The 24508-nt window shown below is 35.4% G+C and overlaps 1 protein-coding gene across 1 annotated transcript; it reads right to left on the reverse strand.

Moving 5' to 3' along the window:
- Positions 1–628: 628 nt before the first annotated feature.
- On the reverse strand, positions 629–23107 carry trappc14 (trafficking protein particle complex subunit 14). The gene is made up of 10 exons (NM_001423811.2): positions 22143–23107; positions 17596–17691; positions 16942–17071; positions 16564–16650; positions 14284–14404; positions 12358–12505; positions 11998–12232; positions 7690–7826; positions 5976–6175; positions 629–3993 (listed from the first exon to the last, which is right to left on the reverse strand). Exons 1-10 carry the CDS (start codon positions 22620–22622, stop codon positions 3840–3842), a joined length of 1788 nt encoding a protein of 595 aa, NP_001410740.1. The 5' UTR covers positions 22623–23107; the 3' UTR covers positions 629–3839.
- Positions 23108–24508: the final 1401 nt, after the last annotated feature.

Raw genomic sequence — 24508 nt, forward strand, 5'->3', positions numbered from 1 at the left:
AACTAATTTTCAGGGTTTGTACGGGTGCTGGAAATCCTGGACAACGCTTGATTTTTAATATAGTGTTTTCAAGGTTAGAAAAGTGCTTGAACCTGCTTGAATTTGAAATTGCAGGGCTCGAAATTGCGAATGTTTTGGTTGCATATGCGCCCGAGATTTTATCTATGCAACTCAAAATATATTTGGGAACATTTGTGTAAGTGCATAAAATTGTTGCCGTGCAAGTCACGAGATGTCAACTTTAGGTGGATAGAGACCAAACTTAAAAAGATACTTCATCCAATAACTGAACTTTTTTTTTATTTACCATTTTTGGGTAAACTATTCCAATAAATCTATGCTCCAAAGAATTCAACAATTTAAGTTCAAACGTCATGATTTTTATTTTTAAATAGCACAATGGATTTAAATGTAAAAAGTACCTCCAGCATATATAAACATAATTTACCGTAGTTGTTAGGTGCCAGAAAAGCATAAAATGCACCTGGAACGTGCTTGAAAAGTGCTGGAATTTGAAGTTGGAAAATGTGTAAGAACCCTGAAAAAAAACTTTAAAAGTGTACCTTTTTTGGTTCCTGCACATGTCAGTAATCATAGTAATAAAGAAAGATGTCTCAATCATGATATAAACAAAAGTTATTCTATTCCAACTGATGAGAGAACGAAATCAATTATGGGATATTGGGCTAGTACAGACCTTTAAAATTTAAAGAATGTGGAAGTAAATGACGGACCCGGTACCGTGTACGCAGAGTTTAAAAGGCTTTTAAAGAAGTCAACGAGACGATTTATGCCCTGACTGCTTTTATTCGTCTTGTTCAAGTGTAACAATCCAGTTTCCAACAACACACATTTGCAACACTTTTGTTAACACTTTAAACAGTAATGCAATTGAAGATGTAAAAAAAAACAAAAAACAAACAGGCGCAAAGCAGCAGTTCATAGAAGAGTAAAAATAGTTTCGCTTGAACAGCCGTCTATATGATTGAGTGCCACAAGTACTTTCCTCCAGAAGGGCTTCTTGGCAGGTCTTGGCAATTCAACAAATGCAAAACACACAATACAAGCGCAATACTCCACCATTGATCAACTTCTAACCTTTATACAGAGCGGGAGCAAGAGCTTTCTTAATCCTGTCAGTTAACAGCTGCTCTGTGATTTGCCTTGTCAAGAGGTAAAAGCCAATGTTTTTTTAAGTCCAAAGTAATCAAGTAGTCCTTTTCCCTCAAAAAAAACCAAACAAACAACAAAAAAATAAATAAATAAAGTGCTTTAACAAAAATAAACATGATAGTCCTATTTTTGTACCAGTGAAATGCACTCGTATAATGCCTTGCCTTGGACAGCTTAGCTAACGTAATAAACATTTTCAAGCATAACTGCGGTAAAGGGTCTAATTTTCCCAAGCCATCTTTCATCACAAGTATCACATATTAAATAATATCACATAGGAAGGAACAGAAAGAAACTGGCCGAGATTGAAATTACAAGTGAAATATGGGTTGTGAATTTGGAAATGGAAACACATCACAGTGTTTATAATAAAACATCCACATCCATAATATGGAATAGGGTTTACATTTCTACAGAATGTTATTCAGTTCAAACTTCTGCGTCTGAAAATTTCAAACATTCAAGATCCTACAGCTACGGGATAAAAATAAAAAGAATACTTGGAAATTTACAGTTTAAAGTTTTGTATTTAAGTACAATGTGTTCTTAATTAATTGTTATTAATTATTGTTATTTAGAGCAGTGTTTCTCAACCATGTTCCTGGAGGCACACCAACAGTACATATTTTGGATGTCTCCCTTATCTGACCAATTCATTTCAGGTTTTTGAAGAGGCTCTTCTAATGTTCTGGTGATTTGATTCAGGTGTGTTTGAATAAAAAGAGATTGAAAATGTGTACTGTTGGTGTGCCTTTAGGAACAGCGTTGGAAAACACTGATTTAAAGCATTAAATGAGCATTAAACTATTAAACGATAATCAAATTAATTTAGAGCATTAAACCTGGTCAAAATAACAAAAAGTGCCACATTTTCAGAAATGTTTAGAAATGACTATTTGTTGGAATAACCCTGATTTTGACCAATTACCTGTTATAGTTTAAAGTGAAACACTTAACTAAAGTCTCATCAGACCTTAAAAGAATAAAACCAATACCCACACACCTAATAAATTCAGATGGTTTCTTCATTTTTTCCATAAATGTATATTGGGACACAACATAAAACTGTGCAATATTGCACAACATAGGACAATATTCGTTTTTCAGTCCTCAGGATTAGTCAGTAGTCATCGCATGTAAACATTGGGAAAAGAAATCCATCATTAAATGGCACACAATGGAGTGACGCTTCACGTCAGTCGCTTGTTTATCATAAATGCGACTGTACAGCCTAACAGACGCCAACCATACATTTCTTCTAGCAGGAAAGAGAGAAGCAAACGAAAAGAGCAGATCACTCCAGCAGGAATGTGTCAGAAAGAGTAAGAAAGTTCAAATGGAGGAGCGGAAATAAAATGGCTTCTGCCAATAATACGAGCTCCATCTTCATGCTGATTTGCCTGCTTCTAAGGCATTAGACGTTGTGGTTGTGTGTGAATAACCCCGTACAAGCTTGATGCACTGGAGTGTCAACATTAAATAAATATCATTTTAACAACATATACACATTACTAATGAGTAAGGAATCATGGTGACTTTCTGCACTAGCTACATTGTAAAAAAGGCCAGGGAAAAACCTTCCAGTGTACAGGACTGAAAAATAAAGGAAAAGTTCAGCCACAAAAAAATGTACCCACCATTTACTCAAATAGTTTCTTTGTAGACCACAAAAGAAGAATGTTGGTGACCAGACAGCCTTTTTACTTTGTATTATTGTTCAATTTGTCTGTTAAATACCTTATTTTGTGTTCGACAGAAGAAAAAAACTCATATAGGTATGGACAATTTTGAGTATATAGTGGGTACATTTTCATTTGTGGGTGAACGGTCTCTTTAAATGAGCCTCCTTATTGTTCACAGGCACAACATTGCAAACCATCTATCAAGTAATAAAAAAACAACAACAATAAAAGCACTTAAACCAAGCGGAATGAGAGGAATTAAATATGGGCAGAGAATGTTGGCAGGTTTCAGAAAAGAAATGTAAAGACATATGGTCCAATAAGTATGGGAAAGGGGAAAAAGTGCATTTGTATGGATATGACTAGCCCCAGGTGGAATCTAATCACTATTCAGTTTTAAACTAGATTAGGGAGAATCTAATCTATGAAATGGATTCAAATATGGTGAAATGTGCTAAATGGAGTTCTTTACTTCAACTAGTACATCGAACCATTACTAATTTAGTCAAAATATTGAATAGACATTCCAGTGGGTGCTGTACAACAACCAAGAAATAATGACAGAATCTTCAAATTTCTAAAACAAAAAAAAAACTATGGACACTTGTGCACAGATTCCATGTGGACTAACCATAACCATCCATTCTCTCCTTAAACAGCAATCAGTAGACTTTTTAACTTGTATAACACAAGTTTCAAAACTTCATGACTCCAGTGAACTGTCCTATGAATAAATTAGAAAAACCTATGTGTGTGTGCGTGTGTGTGTTTGCTTCTTTTATCATTCTTTCAGTCAGACTTGTCTAAAACAGTAGCTGCATCCAATGATTCAAAATAATCAGCATGTAAACAATAAATGATGGTAAAAAGAACAAAATAAATACATCATAAATTTAAACTGAAAGACAGTGGACGTTGAACCACTTTTCGTTTTACATTAATTCGTGACATGGTTCTACAATGTTTGTGTGTTTGTGTGTGCATTTAGTTGTGGGAATCGAGTACCAGCACCTTGCATTCACGCTTGGCAATCTTGTCGAGTGATAAGATGTTTCTGTCTGGAGGAAGATACAGCGGTCGACCAACAGGAGAGCCCACTGGAGGAGTGATGGCCCTGCGCTCCATAACACTGCCTGTCCTGAGAAAGACACACACACACACACACATCAGTGCTGCATACATGACATTGGCATGATCTAACAAACTAAACTGAACCACCGTAAAAGTCTAAAAGAACTAAATATTCTGTCTGTCATGGAAAAGCTGTATTTTAACATTAACAGTTTAACAGCATTTATTATTATTTGTTAAAAACATTCTTTTCTTCTGCAAATAAAAAGTAAAAAAAAAATGCAACAGCTTGTTTATTTATTTTTGCAATAATGCCAAATTTTTTTTTACTTGAGAACAATTTCTAAAATTATTCCTTGCTAAATAAAATAAAATCTCACTGACCCCACAGTTTATACTGTCAGCTAAAAAAAAATATCAGTGCTTCCCACACATAGACTTCACTTGGGCGGGCCGCCCAGGTATATTACCGGCCTCCCAAGTAATTTTAGTGATATTTTTTTTTCTTTTTTTACTATTATTAACATCCTTTTACACTTTATTTGTAACCCCCTCAATATAACAAACATTCATGATCGATTAAGTAGTGGAAAATCCTCTCTCATTTGAGTTCTGTGTGCACGAGACTTGTCAGCACTCCGTGCTTTGCAGACCCACAGAGATGTGCATTTGTAGGAATTAAAAACCCAGCCCGGGTTTCTAAATCTCCTAAAATGTACGGGATTAAATTTTTGCTTTCGCTTCCTAAAGCTCGTATGCGTTTTTGCATTACTCTTTTATTAAAGACTTTATGCTTGGCTTCACAGCTGTCGCGAAACTGAGAGAAAAAGTAAACAATAGATTTCTTCAGGGCACCTTATTTTACCGACCCGCCTCCTCAACCCCCCTCCTCCTCCGTCCGCTGTTCACTTGCACTTTCTTCTGCGACTCCCTAACCCTTTTCACTTTCATTCACAACACCCCTCCGCCATCCAACGTCCCGCCGCTCTTTACTTTCCTCCGTGACACTTTTGTGTGTGACATCTTTACATCCTTGCCAGATCTGTTAACCCGATCTGTTCCAGGACCTCGCAATTCACAAATTAAGCACAGGATTCTTTAACCTAAATGAATAATTTACTGTATACTCAGAAAGGACAAAATGACTGGTCTAAACTGGCTGCAAAATATTTGTACACCCTTATTAATGGTTAATTAACGCATTAGCCTTTTTTAAATAATCTACAAGTTTTAATCTTGTAATTATGATAATTTTTAGAGATGTTGTCTATTGTTTATTAAATTGTTTGTCGTTTTTTTCTGTTTTACTGATTTTTTTATTAATTTGATGATGTTACTATAATACATAGGCTATTTTATTTACATATCTATTATGCTTTGACATTCAAGTTTGCTTTGAACTTGAGAAAAGGAGAAGCAGATTTGACCTGTCAGCGGATGCACATGGCTCCTGAATAGAATAAAAGTGAAAAATAGTTCTTTTATTTCAACAGTCTTTTTTACTTTAACCCATTGAAAAGAAACAGTGTATAACAGTGTCATAATAAATACAACTATTGTTAAAAATTTAATTATTTTTTGTTTGTGGTATATAGTTTTATATGTGATGTGATGTGGGTAAATGTTTCAATCTGGCTACCACTGCAAGTATATTTCAAACCTGTGGAAATCCCTGAATATTATTATTATATTATTGTATATTAATGTATTATTAACTGAAATGTCTTAAAATTGTGTTGGTTGACAGTGCATCTTTGAACACACTCTCTATCTGTACTCTGTAGTATTTTAAAATGCTGGATTTATAAAAACATTGTTAATTATATATATTATTTTTTTCATTTTTTATGTTTGAAGTGACATCCTATTGTCAAATTATTAATTTATTAATGTAATCTCCCTAAATAAATTCTCACCCACCCCCTAACACAAAGGTAAGCAGAAGTGTACTTCAGTTGTCAGTGTGTGTGAGAGAGAAACTTGGAGACTGCACCATATTTATAAATACACCTTATTTATACTTGTGTGTTTGTGTGTTTCTTGTTGTACCTTGTGAGGTGAAACTTGGATGGTTGTTGATGTGAGAAGGACTGAGAGCGGCCCAGACTGAGACTAGCCTGATGTCGGTCCAGGATGTCTCTGACCGCTGGACTTGACGGGCTGTTTTTTCGGGACAGTGGACGGGCATCAGGTGGAGGATTGGACACAGACGCTGTGAACTGGAGCTTCAGCTTCATGTGCTGACTTAACTAAACACAGAGAAGGTAGAATAGCAGATATGGGGGTATAATTGTTAGAAAAGAGTAAGAGAACATTAAATTACTCGCATGAATCTCACATGAACTACACCATAATTGTGAGGTATTCTTTTCACTATTATTCCAAACATCACTTTTAATCCTGGGTAAAGACACATGTAACTTTCTATCTGAAAGAAGTATGAGAACTGCAAATTATCCAGGGTTATGAATAATGAAACCCTGCTTTGGAGCGGAGTTATCAGCACATTTGTGGTGATGATGCAGAAATGCAGTCTTGTTTGTTTAGTGTTAAATGGAGCAGTGTTTACTTGTTGCTGTTCGAGGCTTGGCAACAGAGATAGCCAATCAAAAATTGATCAGGGAGGATTACATCACATCACGAAATGCGTGAGATGTAAATAGCAGCCGGTGGGAAGTAATGTTAAAATCTTCAAAAGAAAGACATGCCATAAGATGGTTGCCTGCTGTTCAACTATTCACAAATGTGCAAATAGGATTGTTAACCTGGGGTTAAGTAATGCACATTGTGAAAGTAATTGAAAGTTAATGAGCATGTTATTAGTTAACAACAGTTATGTTATGTGCAACGTGATTAAAGATAACCCAGGATTCGGTTTGTCCCGGGTTTAGGATGACCCAGGGGTAACAATTTCAAGTGTAAAAAATTTTTCTATTGTTAAAAGATGGGCTTGGTTGAATTATTTTTAATTGTCAATTAGTTTTTAAATATCCAGAGGAAGTGGATGAAATCAGTGACAAAAAGTTTCTTAACTCTGGCCTAACTAATAAGTATTACGTTGGGATAATTGATCTGGTAATGGTTGAATTAATAAAGGCTAACAGCAATCTCTTTAGGCAAATGCTGGTCTCTGACTGGAAACTGAAAACGTCTTATTTAAAACTCCACATACTGCAGGCTTGCTGTGGTGGTTGATGGTACTGCGGTCTAATGTACACTTTCTGCATTTACACTGCAGCACCACCAAATATAAAGTGTGAGACGAACATCTAATCTTGTAAAATGTGTGGTCAGCACTGTGTGACTACAAATTCGACAGTGTAATGTAATATTCCGAATACTTTATTTTTGAGCCCTTTATTTTGCATTGTAATTATTTATTCATTTGATTAGTTGATTTCAAAGAAACTTTAAATGTTATGCAATTTATCATGTACTTTGTCTTTATTAATGAGTTATTAAAATGGTCACAATGTCCCCTTGCTATTTTTTTAACGTTCATAATTATAACTTGGAGAGTGTGGCTGTAGTTTGTTTTATGTGTACACATTTATGCAAATTTTATACTTTAAACATTTAAGAATATGTTGCAGCATTTTTCTGCAATGTATACAAATCTAATAAATAATATTATTTTTGGCCCTGAAACCATTTCCTCCATGTATTCAGTAAAAGCATGTGAGTAGTCAGTTAAAGGCGTCCATTAGTCGACAGTGTTCATTTGGGAGCAGCGCTACATGTAAATCCCTCGACGAGTCTTTACCTCAAAAAGTCCTGCTCGGAGAATCTGGAAGGCCACACTGACGGAGAGAGTGCTGCCTTTTCGACAGTATCCCAGATTACTAAGAGGTGAATGACACACCACTGCATTCACTGCAGGATCTTCTTTCTGGCCACGACCTGAGAGGAAATTGATGATCAAAACATGAAGGAAATACCATTGAAAGCAAAGAAAATAGTTTGAGGCTCTGATCTGAGAGAATACACATGCACCATATGAAACCGTTTGTAATCAGGCCCTGGTTTTACCCTGGCCTTGTCTTTACATTTCTTTGATTTCATAAAAAAAAGAATCTTTCATTATCAATAAAATGGCACAAGAATTGTCATAATATGTGTGACTTTACTCAATCACAGCATAACATTATTTGTGTATTACTTTTTTGTATTCTGTTTATGTTTTTTTTTCTGACTTTTCCTGCTATACTTGTCTACTGATATCCTTCTCTTTGTCCTTTTTTGTTTATGTGTGTATGTTCAGTAAAACCAATAAACAAAGAATTAAAATAATATAAAATAAAATAAAATAAAATAAAATAAAATAAAATAAAATAAAATAAAATAAAATAAAATAAAATAAAATAAAATAAAATAAAATGGCTCAAATGTCCTAAAATTACAATAGACCAGAGGACAAAAAGTTCCAACATCCTCAAACCTTCTTTTGATAAGGATAGAAGAAAAGCTAAATTAAGATCCTGTTATTTATACCAAGTGACTGTTGATCTGTAATGCAGTCAATATGATGTTTGGCTTCATGTAGTCTTATGTCTTTAATGTGCTAAGCCTGACAAAAGCCCATTACATCATAAATACTTGAATACTTACAGCCGGAGCCTCAAACTCAAGATTATCAACATGGACAAGCATGAAACACACCCTTTATGAGCAAATAACATTTAGTAACTTTTGCCTTTGCTCTCCACTTTGCTTTTATCAGGCCTGTCTCTGATAGTGTTGCAACACATTTTTGTTTATCACTGTTTCATTAACTTCAAACGACACTTAGTTTATAGGCAGTTTTGCATTTGTTGACACCTTTTTTACCTTTATTGCTTTATTCTTACTTCGATCTAAGAAATCTCTTTTTATCTTCTTTAAACGACTGTTATTATTGTTAAGTTTTAACACTTTTTTAAACAAATAACAAATAATACAAATAATCTACAGCAAGATTATATATACATATATAATATATATATATATATATATATATATATATATATATATATATATATATATATATATATATATATATATTTGAAAGATTGAATTAAAAAAATTAGAAAACTCAATAAAAATGTATTATTATATTAACTGAAAATAACTGTATCATGTACAAGTATTATGTTTTCCATAAATACAGTGAAATTGCTTAATTGTCCCTTGCACTTAGCTGAAATTAAAGTTTTAAATAAACAAACAAACAAACAACCATCCCCACACACACATGTACACATAAGTTTTAAGACATCTGCCTTTACATGCGCACAAACTTGAATAACATCCCAGTCTTAATCCGTAGGGTTTAATATGGAGTTGGCCACCGTTTGCAGCTTTAACTCTTCTGGGAAGGCTTTTCACAAGGTTTAGAAGTGTGTTTATGAGAATTTTTGACCATTCTTCAAGAAGTGCATTTGTGAGGACAGTCCCCTTTAATTCATTTTTTACAAATGCTGTATTGGGTTGAGATCAGGACTCTGTGGAGGCCAGCCATGTTCCTCCACACCAAACTCCTCTTCCACCTCTTTATGGACCTTGCTTTGTAATTACACACTGATTCATAATCAGAGAAAGGGGCATTCATCAAACAGTTCCCACAAAGTTATATATGAAACTGTCTAAAAATCCTGGAATGATGAAGCATTAATAGTTCCCCAAATCCCCCTTCTACCAAACTTTACGTGTGGCACAACAGAAGTACTATTCCACGGCTAATATTGAAGAGTGATTGGCTTTAGAGTCCAGTGGCAGCTTACTTGACACCGCTGCATCTGACAATTTGCATTGAACATTTTTGCAGTGGTATAAGGTAGGGCTGGGCCGATAAACCATAATATATCAAATCATGATCAAATTTATGTCAATAAAACAATGATAAGCTCTGGACTTTTTTAGTCAATATTGATCTAAAAACCAATCGCACAGCAGATATGTGCAACAATAGGAATCTAAAACTGTGTTGATATCAGAGATGTACCGAAATTATGTTATGACATTTAATGGACCCTCTAGTTTTTGTGGCTTCAGTCATTGTTGGGGTACTCTTTTAAATCTGGAATCAATAACAATGTATATCTAAATATATAAAGTTATCGTTCAATATAGAAAATAATTATTGAGATTGCATTTTTTGCCATATCACCCAGCCCTACTATAAGGCATGCAGCTGCTTGGCTACTATAGTTTGGAGATCTGTAGTTAATGACTCTACAGAAAGTTGACAAATTCTGAGGATCGTGCTCCTCAGCATACACGGACCCTACTCTGTGATTTTGCATGGCCTACCATTTTACAGCTGAGCTACTATTGTTCCTAAAGGCTTCTAATTTGTAATAATACAACTAACAGTTTACTGTAGAATGTTTAGTGGTGGGGAATTTCACAAATGAACTTACTGTACAGGCAGCAGCCTATCACAGTACCACTTCTGAATCCACTAAGCTCCTGAGAGCAACCCACTCTTTCACAAATGTTTGTAGAAGCAGCCTGCAATCCTAGGTGATTGATTTTATACACGTGGCCGTAGAAAAGATTTTTTTGACAAAAGAGACAGAGTGTGTGTGTGTATGTATGTATATACAGGGTTTCTACAGATTTCATCAAGTCAAACTTAAGACATTTTTAAGACCTTTTGAAGACCCTTTTAAATGTAATTTTAGACTTACACAAGGCTCAACGCTAAGGATTTTTTTCTAATGGTCAGGTTAAAACATAAAAAAACATTAAAACTACTTTTATTGTACGAAAGATATTTAAACCATATTTTTATAAATAGCAATATGAATAGAGCAGGTAATTAGTAATTAGCTGGTAGTTAATAATATAATAAATAAACTTTTGTTGGAATGATAGTGATTGGATGTGTGTTGGCCTGATTGGGTGTCTTTACATGGACATAGGAAAATTAAGACCTGTTTAAAATGATTTAAGAACCACAAAACAACATTTCAGTAAATTTAAGACATTTTAAGACCATGCGGACACCCTGTATATATTACTATTAACTATATTACTATTACAGTTAACTATTTCATTTTCAGTGTATTTCAGTTTATTTCAAGCAACAAAAATTAATTTTGGTTTCATGCTTTTAGTTTACCAATAAAAACCATGCTTCAAACAGATCCACTAAGGTTAAATAGTATATTGTTTGAACATCTATATCACAACGTGTGTATTTGCAATAAAAACCTTTTAGATTGTTTAATAAAGATTAAAAAAAAGATCATATGAAACATACATATATATATATATATATATATATATATTTTTTTTTTTTTTTTTTATACAATGACAACCATGTTTATTTACAATTGATCTCTCAATTTCTGTACTTGAACATTGTTAGAGTCCCCAAAAAACCATAGAGCATTGTTTATTTGTTTTTGCTTATATTATTTTTTTAATGCAGAACTACTGCATAAAAAAAGACTTGATCATCCCAGTCAATCTAAATAAATGAAACCTTACCAAACAGAGCTACTTACATAATCTAGTGAAATGATATTCATATTGCAATCCACTTGTTAAGTCGTGACGTATCGGTGACGTATGAAATACTGTTTCCAGGTCCAAGCAGCTATTGATTTGAATAGAGAAAATATTTGTTTATGGCCACTTTCTAGTCATATCACAAATTAAAGTTAATTTTACATAAAATCGTGGTGTACACAACAGTCACTGGACTTGCTGCATCACAAATACCAAAATTTTAAACAATTTATAAAACATTTATCACTTTCTGGCCATCTGATATTAGGCATGATTTTATTTTATATATCGCTTTTTTCGAAAGTAAAACATCGCTTTTTAAATATTTATTATCTCCATTTGCTGGGCCTCCCCATATAGTTTAATATAGAGCTTAGACCCAGAAGCTGCTTTGCATGGCGTCACACTTAATATAGTGGATAATGGATATATTTCACAGCAAAACGAAATAATCGCAATGTAAAATTTCTCCAATATTTTGCAGCCCTAATATAGACCATTAAGGCACGTACCTGACATTCAACACATTAAAACAGGCAGCTGCACGTACATCATAAAACAATCTTCCTCTTCTCACCTTCAGGCGTCCAGACGAGTCTGACTGCCAGAAAGTCCTGCAGGTTGTTGAGTAGTGTATATCGCACCCGGAAGTTCTCTCGGGTCCTGACTGCACTGGGACAGCTGGCGGTCATGATGAAGCGCGGCCGGTCCAGTCTGATGCTCGGCAGACTATAGTGAGTGTAGATGGAGTTGGTGAAGGGCAGTTTAGACGTGGACCACTGTAAAACTGCAACTAATGGCACCTCCAATCCCTGCAGCAATAAAATATATGACTTCAGAATTCAATAAAAATAAATTAACAACATTAATAGTTGTAAATAATAGCAAAAATGACAAATGAAATAGATTTCTGTCTAAAAATGTGAGTGTCGCTCACCTCATTTGAATCATCCTGTGGCTGGTTATTGAGCTGCAGCTGGAAGAGGAAGTTCTGCTCCTCTAGAGCGCTGAGCATGCTGGGAAGATGACTGGACTCACTGTCCATTCTATAAAATGATGCCATTGCAACCTCTCCTGACTGATGACTGCAGGAGATAAACAATAAGATAAACATGGATGTAAACTCTCTCGGCTCATCAAGCGTCGGGATAATGTTTATAGCAGCAAAATATATTTTAAACCAAAAAACTACTAAAATCTAACTATTTACTGAATTCAAACTAATTCTAAATTCAAACCAAACTTAGTTAACTAAATTAACTAACTGCTAAATATTCTAAATGAAATATTAACACATTTACCTTTGGAGGATGTTGTTTGCCTTTGTACTGACAACATAAGAAAAACTAAAGCTTCATCAAGAGTTGATTGTGTATTCAGTTCAATTCAATTCAATTCAATTCCATTTGTATAGCACTTCTCACAAAAATTAATGTTTCAAAGCAGCTTTAGAAATGGTGCCCATTATTGCACTACAATCAAATTAAGCTTATTAGTTGCCATAACTTTATTAGTGACTAAAAACTTTAATAATTAACTAGTATTTAATAGATTGCAAAGTAGTGTAAATAATTTTAGAGTCACTGATTTTGTTTGTTCTGCTTTTTCTGTATTGGAATAATCTACCACTTAACATTAGAGTCCTACCTTAGCAAAATTCAAGTTGCAGTTGAAATGCTGGTTAAAATGCATCAAGTGTGCGACCATTAAGTGGGGGTTTATCATTTAAATATTGATGCAGTTAATTTTGTTTTGATATTGTGTTTACGTTATGTGATTTGTAATTGTTTTTCCTGCCCAGGGACAGTTGTTGCTAGATCAGATATGGTTGCGGCCAGAAGTTGACGAGAATTATTTATATTATTAAATTTCCCATTAATTGTGTTTTATCAACGTCTACCGCTACTCCAACCATCATAGTAATGTAAAAACAGTAGTTGTACAGAGTATTATTGATGTGATCTATAAAATTACCCAATAAATTGTATTGTTTTACCGTCTACCCTACTCCAACCTTAAACCAACCATCACAGTAATGTAAAAATATATGAAATATTGTTATACAGTGTTACAAAAATGATGCAATATTGACTTTAAACCAGGGACTGCAGATTAAATTTACTTATGTAGCCAATTCTGGGGCAGTCCTTTGATTGTAAATGTCCTTTGTCAAATAAAGAATTAAAATTTAAAAATACAATAAAATAAAAAGTATATTAACATCAAATGGGGAAATGCTAACATGTGCTTTTATTTATTTATTTTTAACAGCTTGTAATGCACAATAAATATTTTACTAAAGGTTTAAAATTTGGTTTTGTCTAAAAGAAACAGTCCTGATAAATGGTTAAGTCAAAATGAAATTAAACCAAGTCATTTTTTTGTTTTAATTTTGCAGTTTAAAAGCTTTGTAAAGTTAAAGTTAAAAGATTATTAAACTTCTGCTTACAAAAAATAATGCGTGTGTGTGTGTGTGTATATATATATATATATATATATATATATATATATATATATATATATATATATATATATATATATATATATATATATATATATATACATACTTTTTTTTTTTTTTTATTCTGTCTAAAAACCTCAAAGGTAAATTTGGCAAGGAATATGAGATTGTCAAAGCAAAATATGACAACTAATAACCTCCAAAAAGTTACACACTAAAATAAACCTTCAGAACCTAAGGACTGTTAAATTGTGTAACTTTTTTTCTGTTGATGACTGAGACCAGCTACTCTGACAACAATTTAATGAAGTAGAGGGGATGGTTTTTATGTGCACTTCTTTCAAAATTGTAGAATTCATCATTGATTTAACAAGTGTGTGAAGTCCCACATTTCTCCCTTACCAAACATTGTCCACCAGCAGCACTGATCCATCTGGCATCATCGGTAAGTACGAAGCATTAAAGTTGGGTAGAATCTTGACATCACGCACACACACTTCCTCTTGCGAGCTCCCGTTTAACACTGAAACAGTCAGATGTTCATATCTACATAAACAGGATGTCTGTCACACAAAGATACAGGAAACCATGAAGATCAAACAAAGTGTTAATACAGAGCACCTACTGTCTGACAGTTGAAACATTCTACAGCAAATTCACTATCGCAAAACTTTGTTTAGGACTTTGAATGAAACAAGTATTATATTTTTCCATATGTAAAGTACTTAAACATTTTTGACAGATTAAAAGAAAGAACAATATTAAAGAGTCATATATGCATTTCAAAATGCACAAACAAACAGTGCATCCTGACAATATTCACAGCTATTGACTTTTTCAATAATTTACTATGTTAATAAAAGCCACACTTAATTATAACAAATTAACAATTATATGCATAGTTTCTACAAACAGTACTGCATGATGACAATGTAAAAAAATGTTTGTTAGAAGTATTTGTAAAATAAAAAATGTACATAAGGATTCACCATTGCTCAATGTTTTGTTTAAGCACCCTTGGCACAAATGACAGATTCAAGCCTTTTTGAGTATGATACCACAAGCTTGGCATCTATAGACAGATGTGTGTCTTTCCAAAGCATGAACAATCAAATCAATTTGCTATAGATGGATTTCGATCAACCTGCAGAAAAAAAACCTCAAGAATAATTAAGATGGAAACCAAATGCAACGGAGCTCAATTTTGAGCATCATAGTAAAGGCTGTAAAAAATGTATGGGAAGTTTACTTCTAAACTAATTTCAATAGGATCACTTGCTTATGATAGACCGCTGCTGGTCTCGCATTAGCTAACGCAGGATTCACCAATCAGATAATTCCTAATAACCAGAGTTTATTACTTTAGTTATCTTCGGCTTGAAGAATCCCCCCTTCCACCCTTACTCCTAGTTTCTTTTCCTCAATAAGGCAGCACAGCGGCCCAGTGGTTAGCACTGTTGCTTCACAGCAAGAAAGTCACTGGTCCAAGTTTCTAACAGGCCAGTCAACGTTTCTGTGCAGAGTTTACACATACTGCCTGTGCTTATGTGGGTTTTCCCCGGGTTCTCGGGTTCCCTCCCACAGTCAAATAGATTAATTGACCAAACCAAACTACCATAGATGAGCTCTTAATCAGCAGTATATCTCTCGATAGCAATGCCTAATTTGTCATTAGTCAGAGCAGGGGAGTTAGCAGGAAAGTTCTTGAGACCTAACTGAGCTCAAACTCCCCTCTCACCTAGCAAATGGGAGAGAGCCTCAGGCACGAGGATCTTATAAGCTCAGGGCTCTCTCCCGGGACAGCATGCCAAACAGGCTTTATAATCAATCATCAGCTAAACGTGAACTCTTGATGTACATGTAATTTTTAGCTTTCTTTCACATTGGCTGTTTCTCAACTCAAGGAATGCAGAGAACCGACTTGCATTCTCATGGAGACCGATCTTTCCAAGTCACCTCGGAAAAAAAACTCAGGAGACCGCGAGAACAGAGAACGCGTACTGTAAGAAATAAGATGCTACGTTCTTCCTGATGATCACATGACCTTCATGCATTTTTAATGGAAAATTATTCTAACATTACAGCATTTTTAAGATATATAAATATAAACTGCAAAAAAAAGCCTTACATATATACGTTGCACAATACAAATAGAATACATTTTAATATGAATTTCGGCAAATAAACACCCTTAATGTGTTTATGCCTTTATTAAGATTTTCATGTTTACTTTCATCGTCTAATTTAGGGAAACTCCTGAGATAATCAAGTTATATCTCTGAATTTTATCATAAAAATGCTGTGCTTCCCACCTTCTTTATTCAGTCACAAAGACTTTTGGAACTTCTACAGCGAGTTCTGCACTCAAGCTGCATAGATGCATCCTCGATATCAAGAAGACATCCCGGTTCTTTCATGTGTCCTCGCTTCTTGTGGTCTTGAGTTTTTGAACTGAACTTTAGCAGTTGATAATGATGTTACACAACAACACAAGATCGATTAAGAATGCATATTGGGAAACAGCCATTGTCATTATGGGGTAATGATTGTAGAATGTTTGAGAAATATATTGAATTTCATCTATTTTGGAATGAGGCTGAAACATTTGAACCCTATTACTGACTGTTAATCATGGTTTAAAAGCATCTTTTATGAGAGTTATGAAAACAGAGCTGGCATTACCTTTGAGAACAGTTAAATGTCTCCCTGAAACAGTCATTTGCTGACACTTCACTGTTGGGGGCGGCAAGACGTTCAGTGTGGTGCTGACTGTTGGAAAACAACAGAAAATTACATCAGAATAAAACACAAATTAAAGCAAAGTTATACAGTTCAAAATGTCTTTTTAATTAATGGCATTTCAAAAGTGTGTGTTACACAGCAGAAAAAACAAATGACACGGTCAAGAATATAATAGAACAGCAGATTAAGCGGCAGAGAAAGGAGAAATAATGAAAAGAATGAGACGGCTATGAAGTGATGAGAGAAAAGGCAGATCCCCAAGGTCCTGAATCAATAATGCCATTATGCAGTGTTGTGCTGAAGGAAGCAAACGCAAACCCTGTGCTTTGAAGGTGTTCAGGTCCTGACGAAATGTTTGGCAGGGGCTCTTTTGTTGGAGGATGCTGAGGTAGCCATGTTCCTGGATCTCAGCTTTCTCTTCTTCTTGCTTCCACACAGTTACAATTATCTGCATCGAGGTAACACGCATGCACGCACGCACACACACACACACAATCAGAAGTGTTAACAGCAACACATGCATGCACTACAGTTGCAAACTAAATCTCACACTTCCGACTCCGAGTACCTTTAAACATCCTACTGTATATCTAAAAAATATTTCACTACATTGTAACATTATCACTTTAAATATATAACTAAATTATCTAACTGCTTTTAAACAAAACTCTTACATACAAAGAAACGCTTACATTTGCAAACTGTTTAAATTTTGAATAAGGGATGAATCATTTTGAGCGCAAATGAATTTCTTGCACACACACACACACTCACACACATACACACTAAAACTGCTTTGCTTAAGAATCATGCAAACATGCACCACGTGTCAGCAACACAAATGTGTCAAAGAATGTAAGACTGATGGTTTTAGTTCCTTCCTGTTCTAATTATACCAAAGTACACAACCTTATGAATGTACCAAAGAACACACACACACACACACTCTAACATACACACACGTCATCCTACCTTCACTTTGAGAGTGTTGACAGGGAGCTTATCCAGAGACACAGTCAGAGGAAAGATTACTTCATCGCTTAAAACGACAGGCTCGTCCACAGGAGACTGAGGAACCAAAATAAGACATCTACGGTGAGAGACTGAAGGAGATCAGACACTATGCTATGTTGTACTGCGATAACGTGTAGTCTTGGCCTTTAAGGGCTTCATGCAATGGCTTGTAAAGTCTGACTTTTGGTGCATTTAAAATGATTTGCACTATGAGGTGTGACTAGCAAGAAAGCAGAGTAAATAACAGACTAAGCCCTCATTTCACATTGTAGGTTTGCACCACCCTTACCTATAGTCTGTTTGGGAAACCAAACAAGTGAAAAACATGAAAGCATTAAACTTTTGCTATGTAAAAAAAACACATCTTCCTATGAAATAATAACCGTTTACTGCAATGTGTGACATAATTGGTTATAAAGAACCTATTTGACTCTCAAGATGTAAGTTTGCAGATGTTATTTAGGTTGTGTGTGGTTTCATTGTGCTGGGGTTTACAGGCTTTACCAGGGTTGGTGGCAAGCAAAAAGCACTGAAAAAACACTGGCTTGCTATGAAACCTACAGTATGGTGATTTCAAAATATAAAAATTAAAAAATAAAATGTAGTAAAATGCTGACTTTAAAGCAAATGTTCGTATTCATGGTGTTATGCCACTTAATATGCATATATTCAATTTAATATTCTATATGCCGCCATTTCATGGTGGTTATACAACTTATAAAACTGTAATAAAGTAATAATTTAAGAGCAACACAATTATTTGTATTTTAATAGATTTACAGATTAAACTAAAAAGTAGATTCTAGGTATGCACCAATCAATTGTCCACAGATCAGTATCGGCCGATGATAATCCCATTTAATGACTGGATCAGTACTTGCTGATCTGGCCAATCTCATGAACCAACTGCAAGTGATTGTTTACGAGTTTACATGCAGAGGAAGATGCACATGCACACCTGTATATTATACATCAGCAGCGCTACAACATGTGAGGGGGTAATTGATGTGTGAGGACATAAGCAATCAATGTGCTTGCATCCCAGCAGCTAAAATAAATACAGATGTGGTTCTGTGCAAACATTCTGTTGCTGTCAAAGGTTGGAGGTGAGCAAAATAACTCATTGGCCTTGCATGTATGTAGGCGTTTTTACATATAAGAAATGAAAGTTCTGTGTTGCAAGTTCACTAAAACCTGTCTGGAACATTTTTGTATATTTAATTATATAACTTTTGTAATATACTTATTGAAACAAACCGTATTTATTAGCCTATTTCCTTTTAGTTAGGAAGCAATATATTTATCGGTGTCCACTTTAACTTATGCATCAAATATGCACTTCAAACTTTACTTTAGTGAGACATGTTGAATTCTTCTTCCATAATTTGCAATGTTTCTAAATTGCACTGTCAATAATTTTCCTTAGCAATTTTTTTTTGTCCGTTTTTTCTATTATTTTTTGCTCCTTCTGACCATGACATGTCCTCACTGAATGGTTATAAAAGACGTGTAAGGAATTATATCCAACATACTTTATTTATATAGGTAAGGCTAAATCTTATGATACTTGAGGGAAACTGCATTTTAAAGCTTAAAGCATCAGAATGGGTACTTGATATTGCCTGATCACCTTGACAAGGACTACTCGGTATAGGATGCAAAATCCTGATCGGAGCATGCCTAGTAGGTTCCCAATTAACTGCAAAGAAGGTCGATCCAAATTTAAAACTTTAGATAAAAAAGGCCAACACAGAGATAATGAAGGCCTTGAAGTCAAAAAAAAAATTTTTGAGTGTGTTTTACTTCTCTTCTATAGACTGATATAGTTCATATGTTTTATATTCATGGCTGATTCTTATTTGTTTCAAAAGTATCAATGATTTTGAGTTTTAGATGTTAGTTTATTTGTGTGGACACATGAAGTGTTTAATAATCTTGAATCAGTTTAAACTGCAGCTGGTTGTTCATATTTTGACTTTTTGTTTTTAACACCACACATTTATTTATCAATTTATCACGGGTGAACCTTTTCTGTGAAGCCTTATTAACTTTTCAGGGTTCTGCAGGTTTCATTAATGCTAAATTCAGTATTTATAAATATCAAGTTCAAATATTTAAGGAGTAGATGAAATGTAGCTACACATCAAGCAGGACTCAAAATGTGAGAATAGCTTAACGCTTGAATATTTCAACACTACACTACATTACTAGAATATGGAAATAACTTACGTTACTTGTTGATTGCACTACAAACACCTCCAGTGATTTTACTTTGTTTTCAATGCAAATATCATAATGGGAGGTCCTGTTTTAAAGAAATGTATTCAAATAAAATGAGTTTATGCTTAAATTCAAAACAAATATCTGCCAATGGGGTCTGAACAATATACGTGGAAAAACACTATTTCATTCCAGTTGGCAGATTATTGTTATTGTCTTGAGCATAAACTTCTTAGAAAAGGACTTCATGTCTTTTCTTTGCATTTTTAGATATTTGATTCACACTTGTTAAATAACTACTTTTTATAGCTTTATTTTTACATTCTTAGGGGATACGTTTTGGCACAATGTCTTCCTCACTGAGTAATTATTTAATAAGTGTGAATCATGACCTTCTGAGTGAATTATTATCAAGATTATTAACAAGATTATCAACAAACCAACAATTAAAAAAAGCGCTAAAGCACAGTGCATGCTTCATCACTGTATTTGAAAACAACCTTAAATACTTGATCAGTACTTGATTTCTCGAAGATTGAGTGCATTCCTATTTATCAATGAATTTCATAGTGAATAAACCATTACTAAATGCACCTACAGGGATTTAAGGGAACGTTCACCTATAATGAACATTCATTCACCTTCGGCTTAGTCTCTATTTTAGAGGTCACCACAGTGGAATGAACTGCCAACTATTCCAGCATATGTTTTATGTCGCCGATGCTCTTTCAGCCGCAACCCAGTACTGGGAAACACCCATACACTCATTCTCTCACACACACACACACGCTCATACACTACAGCCAATTTACCTATAGCACATGTCTTTGGACTGTGGGGGAAACCAGAGCACCCGGTGGAAACCCACATGAACATGCAAATTCCACACAGAAATGCCAACTGACCCAGCTGAGACTCAAATCAGCAAACTTCTTGCTGTGATTTGACAGTGCTAACCACTAAGCCACCGTGCCACCCCTATAATGAACATTTGATGTAAATTTCTTCACCCTAATCTCAACTAAGAGGTGACTTCATTCTTCAATAGAAATAATTTTTACCTGAAACTGTTTTCCATGGTTATGTATACTGAACAGCTATCTGCACTTTGAGAGTCAGAAAAACACATAAAGGCAAAAAAAATAAATAAATCCTTGTGTCTCCAGATGACACCTCGAGGCCTTATGAAGTGAAATAAACTGTGCAAAAAACTGATCATTAAAAACAACACTATTATCTTTAATCTGCAGCCTAAGCAGTAATTTGAGCATGAACACCTTGTCTCAAAATGATGTGTGTGGACTCACTCAGAGCTGATGCTGTTTGTTTTGTTCAGCAGGATGTGTTGTATTATTTATTAAAACTGTACTTGTGCTAATGCTGGATGCTGCAGCCTATATAAAAGTGTTTTCCTCTGCTACCTTATTTAGTAAGATTTTCTTTTTCACAGATTATAAACATTTAATAAACATTATTAAGCAACAAGAACCCATACATAGGGGCGATATGGTGGCTCAGTGGTTAGCACTGTTATCTCACAGCAAGAAGGTCACTAATTTCAGTCCCGGCTGGGTAAGTTGACGTTTCTGTGTGGAGTTTATATGTTCTCCCCATGTTTGCGTGGGTTTCCTCCAGGTGCCCCTGTTTCCCCCTCAGTCCAAAGACATGCGCTATAGGGAAATTGGATGAACTAAATTGGCTGCAGTGTGTAAATGTGAGTGCAGGGGTGTTTCCCAGTGCTGGGTTTTAACTGGTATCTGCTGTGCAAAACATATGCTGGAATGGCTGGCGGTTCACTGTGGTGACTCCTAAAAAATAAGGGACGAAGCAGAAGGAAAATGAATTAATGAAATCATATGTATTTGTCTTAATTTGACATGTTTTAGTCATTTTAATGTGTCAGAGCTACTGACTTCCTAAACAGCTATGGTTTCAGCTGCGTTCTAGTTAAGTTTTAATGGTAAACTGTCCCTTTAAAGTCAACACTGCTGTAGAAACAAGCAGCATTAAGCTCACATGGCAGCATTTTGGATTACAACAGCAAGCCCTTTTCTATAACCACTGCACTTACAAATTAGGACAGAAACTTGTAGGATGCCAAACATAACAAAAGGCAAACACGCACACACATCCATCCATAAAACATTACAACAGGAAATGTCAACGTTACTTCCGTGTTGACACAGATCAAGATCAGGATTTGAATGTTAATCAGATATCACCCTCTCAACTCTATGAGGAACAGCTATCCTCCATCATACAATGTGGTGTGTTTATCCAAGCACCTGCACAGGAGCTCTGCGGAACTCCCTCACACCGTTGCCTGGGTTGTTGTGAATGAGCAGCGGTTTGCACTCCCTGAAGCCCCGGTACCTCGGCCCCCCTCGCCCCGGGCAGCCCACCGCCTCCGCAGCATCATCCTCGTCTGTGTCCTCCACGCACTCGTCCCCGCTGCTGTGGTAGTCGTGGTACAGAGGCTGTGTGCGCTGCCGGCTGTCGCCAGGGCTCACGCTGGCCACGGCGCTCAGAGAGCCGGCCAGCTCCCTCCACGAGCGGCTGCTGTGCTGCTCTGAGCCGCAGCTGCCATCACTCGAGCCGGACGCGGACTGGGAGCGCAGGACCAGAAGAAAGCGCACGGTTTCCCCGAGGTAAAGGTGACTGCGGCGCGGAAGAGTGCGGTATTTAGCCGGGTCCGACAGATCTGAGATGGGCACCGCCGGGAAATACATAAAGTACTCGCATTGCGATTCCATCATCAACACCATTGACCATCAGAGAGCGAGCGCGCGCGCACTGCAGGCAGACGCACAGCCGAGGTATCCGGTTAGCAGACTGTAAACAACGCTCCCATTCAATAAAGAGTTGCTTTGAATTCATCAAACGCGCGCCAGCTTCCGGGTCGGTTATTATTAGGGTTGACTGGAACTCATAAAAATTACATTCGTCTTATTTTGCCCCATTTTCGCTCGTCTGCCAGCCCAGTTGACGTATACAATACATTCAAAGTGCGCTATATGACAGGCGAGCTTATCGAGCTCAGATGAAGTAGAGCGGACGACAGACGAGATTAGTCGACTGTCGATGAAGGTCAACTTTATTGTCTATGTATAAAGGTTGGTTTTAGATCAGTTTTGTGATTTGTTTACTTTTTTTACTGTTTGTTGTGGTATGTATGCAGCTGAAATATATAATATTATATCAAACAAATTAACATGTATTTAAAGGTAGATAGTTAATCTCCCCCCACAAATGGAAAATCTGTCATCCTTTATTCTCTCTTCACTTTTCACAAACCTGTTTGAGTTTCTTTCTTCTGTTCAACATTAAATATATTTAAAAGGAAGCAGGCAACCTGTAACTACTGACTTCTGTTGTATTTGTTTCTCCTACTGTGGAAGCCAGTGTGGTGAGGGAGTGCGGGGCACAAAGTAACACTTTTTGGTTTTGGTCAAATAATGAACAAGTAATGGGGTTAGACAAACCCTATTTTTTACCAACAACACACAAGCTTCTCCTGCAAATAAGCACTGTTGGACCTGTGTTTTCTGCGCAGTATTGCCAAAAATGGCAGTAGTAAAAATGCTACTAGTCAATTTACCCTTGCTACTACTCTATTTACCCTGTTAAGTTGTAACAGACAGAGGGTTATATAGTTGTAACATGTGTTTATAAAGTCAGATTTCACACAATTAATTTAAATTCAGTTTACTTTTTAAATAGTATATTTCCTCAGTAGGTTACTGCAACTCATTTTTTTTACGCTAGCACAGTATGTTTATTTATTTATCTTCTGAATAACCACATTCTGATGTATTTGCAATATTATCAATTATTATACAATAGATTTTTGCAGTTTTAGCAAGACAATGTTTGTTTTCTATTTTTTTTTAAATATATTAAAAATGTCTTCATCATTACACTCAAAATTCAAAAATGATTTTGTTAGTTTATTTGGTGTTATACAGTGTGTGGTTAATGTGTAACATCCTGTTACAACTAACCAAGTTGTGTTTTCCTCAAACTAGCAAGCAGTCACTGTGTGTTTTTCACATCTTTAAAAATGGTTTCATCTTCTAGCCTAGAAGACGGTTCTCACAACAGTATAAGAGTTTACGTACATACTTTCACAGATTTTTAAAAAATAAAAAAATATTGACTATAATAAAAAATACATTTATGCTGCAAAAATGGTTTCTCCTGTGTTTCTCATCCATATTTCACCAAACTTTTTCAATAATTGGCAGGAAGACATCTGTTGACACAGTGGTGAAAACCTCAGAAGCATGTGATGGTTAACACTAAGCAAATACCTTAAAACTCTGTGTTACATTTTACCCTGCGTGCCCCTCTCTCCCTACATGTTTTCAGCTTTCTTCGAAATATCTCCTTTTGCGTTCAACAGAAGTGAATAGTGTATACATTTTCATTTTTTGGTGGAACTGTCCCTTAAAGGTACAATTCAAAGGATTGAAAACAACCATTTCTTTAGTACTTTTGAAGCATTTCTTATCAAGGTTTTAAAGCACAGGTCTCAAACTGGATTCCTGGAGGGCCGCTGCTCTGCACAGTTTTGCTCCAACCATAACTAAACGCAGCTGATCCAACTAATCAAGGTATTCAAGACTACTGGAGACTATTAGGCAGGTGTGAG

This window comes from Danio rerio, chromosome 7 (genome assembly GCF_052040795.2).
Source record: "Danio rerio strain M-AB ecotype USA chromosome 7, GRCz13ab, whole genome shotgun sequence".
Classification (NCBI taxonomy): domain Eukaryota; kingdom Metazoa; phylum Chordata; class Actinopteri; order Cypriniformes; family Danionidae; genus Danio; species Danio rerio.

Coding starts and splice junctions, on each gene's coding strand:
- trappc14 (NM_001423811.2), bottom strand. CDS start 22,622: ATGGTGTTGATGATGGAATCGCAATGCGAGTACTTTATGTATTTCCCG. Junction 14,405..16,563: donor ACATTTAACTGTTCTCAAAG/GTAATGCCAGCT, acceptor TGACTGTTTCAG/TGTTAAACGGGAGCTCGCAA. Junction 6,176..7,689: donor TCCGAGCAGGACTTTTTGAG/GTAAAGACTCGT, acceptor CTCTGTGTTTAG/TTAAGTCAGCACATGAAGCT.